The sequence below is a fragment of the Coffea eugenioides genome, chromosome 1 (genome assembly GCF_003713205.1).
Source record: "Coffea eugenioides isolate CCC68of chromosome 1, Ceug_1.0, whole genome shotgun sequence".
Taxonomy (NCBI): domain Eukaryota; kingdom Viridiplantae; phylum Streptophyta; class Magnoliopsida; order Gentianales; family Rubiaceae; genus Coffea; species Coffea eugenioides.
In genome coordinates, this window is record NC_040035.1 from 39984879 (window position 1) to 39997813 (window position 12935).

The 12935-nt window shown below is 36.8% G+C and overlaps 1 protein-coding gene across 1 annotated transcript; it reads right to left on the reverse strand.

Annotated features, from left to right (window-relative positions):
- Positions 1–430: 430 nt before the first annotated feature.
- LOC113775535 (indole-3-acetaldehyde oxidase-like) lies at positions 431–9672 on the reverse strand. The gene is made up of 10 exons (XM_027320468.1): positions 9501–9672; positions 5933–7627; positions 5094–5353; positions 4770–4979; positions 4432–4650; positions 2697–3662; positions 1956–2051; positions 1666–1764; positions 1306–1495; positions 431–649 (listed from the first exon to the last, which is right to left on the reverse strand). Exons 1-10 carry the CDS (start codon positions 9670–9672, stop codon positions 438–440), a joined length of 4119 nt encoding a protein of 1372 aa, XP_027176269.1. The 3' UTR covers positions 431–437.
- Between the last annotated feature and the right edge of the window lie 3263 nt (positions 9673–12935).

The window sequence follows — 12935 nt, forward strand, 5'->3', positions numbered from 1 at the left end:
CATTATTGCATGAATTCAAAGTACACGAGAACAGTCATTTTTTTCTTAAAACCCTTTCATCCTGCCTAACATCCATCTCATCCTCAACTGTCAGGCATACGATTCGAACTCTGAACCTGATAGTGAAAAGGATTCTAATAGCCCTTCCGTAACCATTTGGATTCCAACCTCAGCGGTTCACAGACAACAGTCATTTACCAAGGAACAGGCTCAGCGTGGGTACCAATAGCCAACTTAAAAATACAGAGAATAACAAGATCAGAACATATGAAAATTGGGCACTATAATAAGGCAATGATATTTGATCGAACAGGAGTCCATAACTATTATTCTTTATGATGAATAAACTATCGTTTAAGGAGAGTAACAACATGTATATTTCCATACGACTATAACTATGATTGTCATATCCGCCAAAGTGCCTGTGGACCATCAAATCAATGAAGCAAGCTTTCCAGGTACTTTTCGACATTATCCAAGCCGCAGGCTTTCTTCACAACAGGCATAATAGCTGGGACATCCAAGTCGAATGCTGAATCAGGTCCATCGAGTCTGCTCCAAGTATTTAGCTGTTTCCTGGCTTCTTTAATTGCCGCCCTCGTTGCACAATGTACTGAGGCCGCAAGAACCAATGGTGGTTCTCCAGAGGCTACACAATGGTCAATTCCAGGTTAAAGATCGATACAAATTTATCTTGCTTGCATGTGCAGATTTGTTCATGTGCACCAGTCAAATTATCCACCTCAATTTGCTAGGACTGCTCATTTCATACATCAATTGCAAGGGTGAGAAGTTTACGTCTATTTTCCCATTACATTTTTTTTTCTAAAACAGTTATAGTTCTTGATATTAACAAATAAATCATCCATTTGTATACCTGGATTAGCAATGTGGTAGCTCTGCTTCTGAACAAAGAAGTTCAACTAAACCAGAACAGTCAAATAGCTCAAGTCTGGTGGATCATACATTTAGCCACATTCAATTGAACGCTGAAACAACTAGGTATGGTTTCAGCACCACGAGCTTTGTTGTCTAAGATTTCCTTGTTTGGATCATTGAATGATTACTTAAAGAAAAGTAGATTACAAATATTCTGTAGTGCAGTGGGGCGTTCTAAGACAGTCTGTATATATTCTTTTAGTTTGGATTAGGAAAATAATTCTCCATCCTGTTCCCTTTGTCATTTCTGAAGTTGTGATTCCAACAGATTTAGCCAGCATGTGATACCAGAAAGCACCAAAGACCACAATACTTGTTAAAAGTCAAAAATTACTTCTGACACAGTTGACAAACTTGAAGAAATACCTTTTGATGATAGAACACGCTTTTCGTGATGTCCACTATTTACCACTTCAACATTCAACTGCATCGGTATGTTATCAATTGCTGGGATCTTGTATGTCCATGTGCCATCTGAAATTGTCAATCCATCTGCGTTGATAACGAATTCTTCGAGCATAAAGAATCCAACTCCTTGAGCAAAAGCTCCTTCAATCTGAAAGAAGAGAATCTCAGTACAAGGTCTGTCATTCTTCATGAGCTCAGCTTGCTCAATAAATTTTAAGGTACATTGAATCACGCTAACAAGAAATGTAATCCAAAAGTAAAGTTGAGCATTAGCAATCACAGTAGATATGGATAAGTATTAAGAAACAAATAACTAACTTGTCCCAAATCCACTGCAGGGTTCATGCTCTTTCCACAATCATAGATAATATCTGCTTGCAAAATTTTAGTTTCTCCTGTCAGGATATTTATCTCTACCTGCAATTCAAACAGCTTCATCATTTCATGCCATTCATTATAAGGCCCCAGCAGACAACTATTCCATGATTTCTCCAATGTAAGAGTATCTTGCTCAATCAAAATGGTGCATTACTGAATATCCATCATTTAAAGTACTACGAATATCTTGTAAGAAAAATTTTCGTCATGGTCTCACAGAGAAAATTTACCTCGCCAACCGCAGCGCCGTAGTTCAGGTAATGAATGGAATTGGATGCAGGCACATAGTAAGAATGTGCAGCCAAGTTCACAGATTGAGAATATGCCTACAGTCAGAGAAGTCCCAAATGAGAAATGTGTAAAAAGTCACAACAATTTATGAAACATTTAGTGTGACCAGTAATCCTGGACAGGTTCCAGAAAGTAACAAAGAAAGAATTTTCTTTTGCTTTTTGGTTGTTTTAAAAGAAGGGGAAGGCCGGGAAATAATAAGTGGGAAGGGGATTAGGGAGACTGTAAGGATTAGATCCTCATCCTAAGAAGAAAAAGAAAGACCCTTAACCATTGGACTATGTTCAATTCTCTAGCAACGGAAGATTAAATTAGGTTTCCAAAAATGTTGTTCAGCAGCTCTCAAAACAGAATAGAACAAAATATCCTATTAATTCATTTTTTAAAGATTAGCAATGATTTTTATCTGATATATGAAGCGCTTATTCTGTAATCATTTAACTGGAAAATACCTTTTCCAGACTTGGAAATTCCATTAGAGCTTATAGTTCCAGATATTTTATTAGATTTTTTTGGTTAATCACTTGATACTAATGCAAATATAGGCCTCATTGGTCAATCCCAAATATCGGGGAAAAAAAAAACTTCATTAAAACTTGATTGATAGAACTGATCTAGCTACTGGTTACGCAATCTATAAATTTCTGAAGTAAGAATTCTAGATAGGAAAAGCATCTTACTTGAACTATCAGGACTTCCCAGTTAACTGAACCCATTTGTTCCTGCAACTTACTTTTGAGCGGGGCTAGACGTTCAACTAAGAGATTGCAGCATAACCTGACTGCTTCACAGCTTGATTCAGATTTTGTGCTTCCACCAGTATAACCCCCTTGCACTAAGCTTAAAGTGTCTGACTGTACAACTCGTACCTTTTCCACTAGGTTCTCAGTCCCTTTACAACCAATTAAACTGAGAGCATATGCAGTCACCTGTTTTACCTTAGTCCAGAGACCCTGGCCTATTTCTATTCCTCCTACTTCTACAACAATAGATCCATCTGAAAGGATGCTAACTTTGCCAGGCGTTGAAATTACCGCCACTTCATACACAACTGGAACCCGTGATATGCCTCTTTTTTTCCATGTGTTGATCCGATTAAACTGCTCTATCATTTCCGTTCTTTGGACTAAACGTGAAGATGCACCCAATTTTTCCCACATGTCAGTCAAAGTATACTCTAGTGCTTCACCTGCAGCCTCCCCATAGAACACTTTAAGGCTTTCAAATGTATGAAGATTTATATTTCTAACAGAATCTACCTCCATAGAAAGCACTGATGCAATTTGTTCCATTATAGCATCAGCTATATAAGATCCTTGAACCTCCCCAGGGGCTCTCATTGTAGATTTGGTAGAATGGTTCGTCTTACAAACTTTTATGTCAAATGACAAAGCACCCCAATTATACTTTTTAAGGGTAGCAATCAAGGTAAGCGGCATGACGGGACTAACTTCTGCAGATAATCCAGCATTAATCAGTATGTCAAGGTGCAAGGCTGTGACCTTTCCACTTGATTTGAATCCGACATTGTAAGTTATTTTCATGGGATGTCTTCCACCAATCATTATCATGTCGGTCTTCCTATTGAGATATGTCCTGACAGGACAGCGTAATTTATATGCTGCAAGTGCACATGCTGTAGCAACCTGAAAGACACAGTTGTAAGCTTTTGTACCAATAAAAGTAGGACTAGGAAGACATAAGAATCCACATTTAAACAAGGTCCAACAAACAATCACAAAATGTCTGAGCGTTTATATGCATATGCACATTTCTGTGCAGCACACCTATGTGACACACACACACACAACAGAGAGAGAGAAAGAGAGAATGAGGCAAAATTGTTAGAATATGATAGTATTTCAGGATAGAGATCTTTTCTACACAATATTATAGATGCCAAAATATGCCAAGGATCTGACTAAACTGTCACCCCCAAAAAAAGGCCATTATGCAACAGTTGCAAATGTTAAATCCAAATTCAAGAAGTGCACATATTCATCATCCGCAATCAAAATGCATTTGAAAGGTGAGCATATTTATTCCATCACAGTCCTGATATGGATTCCTTATGAAATACCACCAGAATAAAAGATGGTTTGCTAACCTAGTAAGCTATAAAATGATTGCTAGGCGTCAGTTTGCAGCAGCAAATGGAGGAACTGCTGTCATGTTGTTGATGACAGAGGAAAACACTTAATTGTGGAAAAGCAACAATCAAAAGAAAATCAACAAGGATAACATCAATGCAAGCAGAAGCTCCTTTCAGCAAGAATCATCTTTGGTTTCCCTGTAAAATTACACCTCATTTGACACAGACCAGACCACTTTGAATGACACCAAAATTACTCAAAGATAAGGCATATACTATGGAAACATTGAGAAAAACTTAATCTACTGGTTAATGATACTCACAGGCATTGATCTCATTAACTTGCCCCCGAAGCCTCCGCCAACCCTTCTTGTAATTACACGGACATTATGATCGGGAATGCCAAGACATTTTGCAATTGTAACGTGCATTTGCTCCGCAGACTGAGTTGAACTATAAACTAATACGCAATTGTCTTCATCTGGCACTGCTAGTGCAGTTTGTGTCTCCATATAGAAATAGTATTGAGACCCAAGTTTGATCTGTAAATTAAATAAGCAGATAAACTTGGAACTTAGCATGGCTTTTCAGTATTCTTGACAATATGAAGAACACTTCAAGAAAATGCGGCAAAACAATTGATATGAGAAACTACTACTACCTCAGCAGAAAGAATCCGATGATCAGCTTCAGCCATTCCTTTGGAGAAATCACCAACCTGTGCTGGATACAAGAAAGAAGGGACCTCAAAAAAACTCGACCTCTCAACAGCTTCTTCAACAGTTAAAATTGGTGGATCCAAGTTTTCAGTGTCATACTTGACCAGAGCTGATCTCGCTGCTAAGTCGGCAGACTTTTGTGACTGTGCTACCTATAAAAAGTTTGTTCCAAACACAGACATAAACAGGATATGATGAGACTCATTAGCATCATATGAGAGGGCTATCTGCAATTAACTGAGGGGATTCTGGATGCATAGAATTACCACAAATGCAATTGGCTCTCCGGCACACCTGGTAAATTCATCAGCAAATAAAGGTTCAAAACCACGCTTTGTCATAGATCCTACATTTTCCCCTCTTTCTGGAATGTCTTTATAAGATATAAGAGCAGCAACCCCGGTTATTCGATTGTTTGGTATCAATTCCACACCTTTTATCCTTGCTAAAGGTTTAGTACTATAGATAAACGCGCCATACAGACAGTTTGGAGGTGACGGAATGTCATCAACAAATACAGCTTCTCCTGCAAATCAATCTCCATAAATTCAAATTTGAAGACTGATGATGATATATAATGGAAAAAGGGGAAGCTAAGAACAAGAATATAAGGTCCGAGAGAATAAAATTGATAAATTGAAAGTTTGGAGCCTCTTTAGAAACAACTTGGCATGAGACCATCAAAATCTTCAACACCAGACCCTTAAACCCCAAGAAGCAGCAAGAAAGAAGCAAAAATGTGATTTCCCAATAACACACTAGTATGCATACTTGTAGATGGACTACAATTAGCTATCTCAAGAAAGGTTTTGTTTTGAAGGCTTTTAAAAACCAAATTTTAGTCCGAGCATCAAATAACAAGATTGAAAATCATAGGCATAACTACTGTGAAAAGAAAGGACACGTTAAAACATTTATTTGACACAGCCAGTGTATTCTGCTATTAGGGAGACATATACCTAAAGTAAATTTTGTAAAACGTTTGAAATGAAAAGAAAAACTAACACATTTCCAGCATATTATAACTCTAAAATCTGACAAATCAGTAAACCTACCAATTCAAAGATGTACTAAGTATCCCAGTAAAATTAAAAGAAAATCAAACCAGAAGCTTGGATGGCAGCACCAGACTTTGTCGTTGGTTCTCCGACTGGATAGTGCTCTTTACTTGATTTCACCTCCTGCTTCCCAGAGGACAACAATTTTGAGCTTGCCGATTGATGCAGAGAATTCTCTTTATGGTTTTCAGAAGAGTCCTTCAGCAAATTGCCAGCAAATCCATTGGATAGACCATCACAAATAGCAGAACCAACATTGACAAATGGAAAAAGAAACTGGAAAAGGAGACCAACAGCCAAGCTCGTCCTGTAAGCAGCATGTGAAGTGCCAGCTTCAGGTATTACAGCTGCTTTAACTAATTTTACTGCTTCATATAGAATGCTGGCAGTTAGTATCTTCCCTGAAAGGTATTCCTCAACCTTTCTTGCTCGTGTTGGATGTTTAGTCCCATAAACACCAAAAGCTAATTGGATATCATTTACTATAAGTCCATTTACTTGAGGAGATACGTCAGCCAGGAATGCAGCATTCAAATAAGGCAAAGCATTACCCAGGGGTCGTGGTGCAGCACGATAGGTCTCGAAAATCAACTTGGAATTAGATTCATTGCTGTAACCACTTCCGTTTGGTTTTAAAGATGGGATGTGGACACTGAGTAGCACACTTGTCGAGTCCATAGGCGGTCTTGAAAAAAATTCTTCCAATGTAAGGCTTTCATGATTGTGGCCGCTTGTTATGCTAACAAGAGAACCTACAGCAAGAAGTATAGTAGCTATATCTGAAGGAAAACTTTTCCTTTGTGCCATCACTAAATTCCCACCAATACTCGCTGAGTTTCTAATGAACCCTGAAGCAATTTTCTCCATATGGTCAGCAAGTTTTTCAAAGACCTGCTTGCTATCAGAGGAATAATATACATTACCTTCCTCCTTCAGACACGATATAACTTTGGAGATTGTCACAGCAGCCCCAATCTCAATTCCCCAGTGGTTTTTTCTTATTGTCGAAAGCTCAGGTACATATCTGAGATCAATGTATCTGTCGTAGTTATCTAGTTCCTTATAGTAACCCATCCCAGTGTTACCAACTACTAGCCTTATCTGCATATTATCCTCAATCATGTTAGAGTTCAACAAGCTTTTAACCTCCTCAATAGTAGTAGGACTGTACCAGGACTTGCCTTTTAAGTGCAAGATCCGTGCTGACTTCGACCTGCCTCTCAAAAATTCTGGAAATCTACTGAACTTACCATCTGGAGTATACAAAGGCATTCTCCTTAATTTAACCTCCTTTGGCTCTCCTTTTCTCCAAAAGGAATTCAGTCCCAAATCCTCCAAATCAACATCAGCAGCAAAACTTTTGCAGGCATCAGCAATGGGTCGATATCCAGTACAGCGACAGAGATTTCCAGCTATGGCCTTTTCAGCCTCAACAACAGTCAGCTTGGAAAATCCTGGTGGAGGTTCTGGCCTGTTTGCTTTTTCAGCTTGCATAAGTGCTGCAAAAAATGACATACACATTCCAGGTGTGCAATATCCACATTGAGAAGCATGGAATCCAGCAAATCGTTGATGAATTGGATGGAAACCATCTTTACTATTTCCAAGTCCATCGCTGGTAGTAATTGAGCAATTATCTACGCTGCAAAGAAGTGTTAGGCATGAACTCACAGAGAAATCTTCAACTTGACCAAGCTCAGGGTTATATTTAGACAGCATAACAACACAAGCACCACAGCCACCTGTGCCATTAATAAAATGAACAGACTATCAGTTTGATGAACAGCATTAACAAGCAATGCATGTGACCACATTAGCTATCTTCTAACACGATAGTCACGTAAAGCAACTAAAAACTAAGTTAAATTCTGTTGAATATATCTATCTAGAGGAAAAACTGAACATGTTAAGCTGCTACCAATTCCGTAGCAGAAAATACGAAATAAATTATGTCAAAATATTTCTAAAGCAAATGCACTAAAGCACTATAAACAATTGAAGAAAAGTCAGCCATAAGATAGCCGAGTTCTCTCGGATTCTGTCTTTTCAGATTCACTGCAATGACCATGCATACAAATTTTGTGGCAGAACGTCCCGGCATTGAACGTTGTATGAAGGCAATTCAACTTTCATCACAAAAAAACTTACATTGAAGTAAGGCAACTATGTCAGAGAACCAGAATTTAATGTACTTCATCTGAAACAATGCGCCAAAAAATAATTATGTAATTCCACGACAGCGAAGATCATGTCCAGTGAATTAGAGTTGGTGTGTTTAGAATCTTTGCAGTTAACAAAAGGAAAGCAGCTAATGTCACCAAGAAGTTAAAGATCCTGTAAAGCCGGTAGATACTTGAAACTTTAATCTGAATCATAATATAGAATTCAGAATATCGTAATATTTGCCCTTGATAACATGTTGAATGAAAGACAATAAACACTAAAAATATTTGTTCATACAGATAAAAGGTTTACTTGTTACTAACATAGTCTAACCTCTGTTCTCTATCAGAAGGGCATCCAATAACATACCATTCTGTTCGGCATTGGCTTATTCAATTTGAGCATTGGCATATTCAATTTGAACTCCAAAAATTGAATTCTAGAGAATCTGTTTAATTGGTTATGAAATGTTAAGATGAATTCCTTTTTACCCTCTTGTGATTTGGCGCTTTACTAGATAATTTTCCTACAGTTTAAGAATCTATGCATAACCACCTCATTGTATAGACTAAAGCATCACAGTTAGAAATGACAATTCACCCTTTCACTATTTTTTTCTTTTTTCCTTCTCTTTTCTCCTTTTCTTTTTCCTTTAGGAAGAGAAAAGATGATTATAAAAACTGTACTTCGACTTACTAAATCGTAATAAATCTTAATCTACCCCAAATACCAAAAAGAAGAAAGGGAAACCAAATTTTCTATTTTTTATTTTCCTTTCTTCTCTTTTGTATTTGGGACAAATTAAGATTTTTTACGATTTAATAAGCCAAAGTACAATTTGTTAAAATCATCTTTTCTCTCCCGAAGGAAAAAGAAAAAGTAGTGAAGGTGAATTTATAAATTTAATAATTTTTGTTTGGCAATCTAATATTGACCATTAAGTTTAACACGAAAATTAACCGTGATGCTTTAATCCAAGAAATGAGAGAATCATATATAGATTTTTAAACCATAGAATAATGTAATAAAGCATCAAATCACGGATAAAAAGTACCTTACCTTAAATGTTATGAAGATCATTGCTTCTGAAGTATAATTGATTAGTGATTCCTACAATGGAACCAACCTCTGAATCCTAGCCATCAACAACACCAGCCTCAACAAAAGAAACCTCAAAAACTTATCAGAAGCTGAAACTAAGAGATTAATAAAAAGGAAGGAAAAACTGCAACATAATGATTAGTCAGCCTGAACAAGAAGTTCACTCATCATATGAAGGGGAACAAAAATGTTCAATCATTCATTCTGATTTTGGATCTTTTTTTTTTAATGCTTTCTGTATCCACCTTAAAACAGTTCAACAAATCACCGCAGCAAATAGAAACTGATAAACAGGGACTTAAAAAATTCATTAAGAACTCAAGAAACGGATCCATGGATAGAAGTAGATACCTTCACCACAGCTAAGCTTGACACTCTTGAAACGAGTATGATAACGCAAGAACTGAAGTAAAGTTGTTGAAGGGTCAATATTTGCCACCTCAAACTTCTCTCCATTCACTGCAAACACAAGATTGCTATTGCCAGCTTTTGACGGTGGAGTTGTAGTCCCATTTTCCTCCATTTCTGAGTCAAACGAACCGATCCCAAGTGGAAATGGAAGCTAAGTGAATGACAGAGAACTCAAAAGCTTACATGTATAGGCTAAAGAACCCTCAACAAGCACGTAGCCTTCTGCATTCTAGTAGGACTAACTGCTAGACATGTGAGGCCAACGAAAATAATGACTCATTGGTCAGACGCATGTTGGCTCAATCAGTGATAATGACTTATTTTCTTACGAAAGTTTATGTGTTTGAATTCTACACAAGTTGGTTCAATTCATAATAATGGATTATTTTCTTATAAAAAAATTATGTGTTTGAATCCTACTTCCAACACGAGGATCATGTTGATAATCGGGGTTGAATCCACTGTACTCTTTCCTACAAAGAGACATAAAAGACTCAAATGGTGGAACCTATGATGCATATATCTTCTAGACACATGGACGCCTTAGACTTAGTAATAATTGCATTCTCGTATCCTTAAATTTTGTTCAAATTAACTTCAATTTCCTTCTTTTTTGAGAAACTGAATTCAACCCAAAAAAAAAAAAAGAATTTAACCCTTTTGCTGATATTTCATTTAGGAATGAGAGTCACTGTGTGATAAAAATATGCAGTGTAAATACCCTTAATTATAAGGACAAATTTTTCTGAGTTCATTTCCAAAAAATAATTCTCCACCATGAGCAGATAGCCCACTAATTACAATTTCCTCACACCAATTTCTACATATCCCCTCAACTTCCATCATCTTTCTATACAATTATTTAGATTATAATAAAATTTGACCAATAAATTTTTTTTTGTAAAATGATAATTTTGATAAATATATTTCTAGTCAACTACACACACATTAGGGTGTGCCTTAAATACTGGTCCACGTAATATGCCATGCATGCATTCAAACACATTAGTATGAGAACATTTTTTTGCACTAACAATTTCAAATCATTAACCCATTAACTGCTGCCAATTTGCCATAGCCTTGAAAGCTATGCGCCTCTGCTAAATGGTTGTGATGCTGTTTGAATCCCAGTTCTCCCATTTCTCCATTCCTCAAGTCTCTTAATTACTTATATAAAAAGTGATAAAGAGTTTAACTGTTACGAATAAGGCTATTCGAATTCAACATAAACTCAGATTTATAAAAACACGGTCGAGTTCAACTTGCACAAAAATTGGAACAAGTTTAACAAGCTCAGAGAAAAAGTGATAGGCTGATAATTGAATGTTATTACATTGATGTTTAGTCTTAATTTTGGCTAATTATGGTCCAGAGTAATGGATTTTTACTCATAATTGGTATTTGCGTCTGTTGCAGGCAATTGGTGTCAAAAGTGGCAAAAAAAAAGCAAATTCCAGAAGACTAGGCATTCTTTGGCGTGCCCACGCCAGATAACGCAAAGTTACGTGAAAAAGATGGACCGCAGGTCCTATCCCTGGAGCTACTTCCTTTCTTTGGAGATACATTCTGAACCTACGTGGGATTAGGAAACCTTTGCAGAAAAAACTTTTGGCAATAATTCAATGAGGGAAATAAGGAAGTAATCCTTTTGAGAAACAAACTCTAAGTCGGAAAGCAAGTGTGCGGCAGAAACACTTTAAATAGGACAGCAGTAGACTAGGGTCTTTCATCTTTCATCTTTGTCTTTTACTTCTCAACGCAAGTCTTAGACTGGCGGCGATACCTTTTTACTTTTCATCAACAAAAACTCCATGAAAACTTTGAATTGCTTTGTTGTCATGACTATGTGGCAAGGCTAGATCGTTTATCTAGTTGAGGAGTAATCAAGGCCCAGAGCACGAGTAATTGTGAGATCGTTTTGTTTATTCTAAATTCTACATTTGTGAGTATTTCATTAGTCTTTGTTTGAACAGTCTATTATTGTTTGGATTTATTGGATCAATATGGCCAGTTGTTCAATTGTCTAAATAATATATTGTCAATTAGGACAGGGGTGTGTATCACTTAAATGTCTTAAATTAGTGGCAAAAGGTACCAATTTCATTGCCTTGCAAGCAGTCTAATCTGGGTCGTAGGAATAATTAATCTAGTTTAAATGAACCCACATGTGTGTTTGTTAACTAGAATTGGGTCTCTCTAATTCTTAAAACTGTAATTAGATTAAATCTTTCGAGCGTCTCTGGGGTTATCTATTTTACAAGAGGGTAGTTTAAGAGCGTCTTTGGATTACCGTAAAATTAAGGAGAGATTAGTGGTTCGGCGGTTGTTGAATTGCTTTAACCAATTTATTTGCGAACGTGTGAATTAATTCAGATATCTATGATCAATTGCGTGAACCGGTGCCGAGATTATCTCCTTGACTAGGATGTGTCAATTCATTGTTTATTACATTTCTTAGTTATTGCCTTTCTTGCGATTGTTTATTTAGTGACTTTATGCCTTTAATTTGTTCGTTTATCTCTCTTTCAAAAACCCCCCAATTATCTGTTTGTGATAAATCTACCAGTTCCCTGTGGAAACGACCCTACTCACTACTATACTCATTCAGTTTTGGGAGTAGGTATCATTATAAATTTTATCTTTGGTAATTTAACAGCCACCAAATTTTGACGCCTTTGCCGGGGAACTGGTGCTTAAAGTGATTTTTTGCACAGGCTTGTTTGTTTAGTTCGTTCTACTCTTTTTACTAGTTATGGCTGCTAATCTTCCGTATTTTGGTGATGGACTGGATTTTATTTCTAGAAGGAGTTATGAGACTCATGTTTTTTCTAATGATCAATTGGCTGTTGTAAAATGTGGAAGTTATTTTGCCTCAAATCATTCAACCAACATATACCCCACATTTCAAGATGGCTTAAGTGCTCCAATCGACACTTTTGGAGATTTTTCACCTCAATATCAAATGTGGTATGACCCTTATTCCAACGGGTATGATCAAGGATGGTGGAACAACTCCAACTTCAATTATACACCAGAGCCAATCGATTTTCAATATCAATATCAACAGCAACAACCATCACCCGTGTCAGGTATGTCTCTTGAAGAAATGGTTAAATTAATTGCTACTGACACATATCAATTTCAACAGGAGACACAAAGGATGATTAAAGAGATGGAAGATGGAAGACGTGAATTGGCATCTACAATGAGTAAATTGATTTCTCCAATTTATGAAGAATTGCCCTCACAGACCATCAACAATCTTAAAGAAGATGAGAGTACAATTATCCTGACAAATGACATGGAACTGCAAGAATCTCAAGAAGAAGAATCTAAAGATGCAGTTCAAAAGGGAATTGAAGTACAAGAAATAGA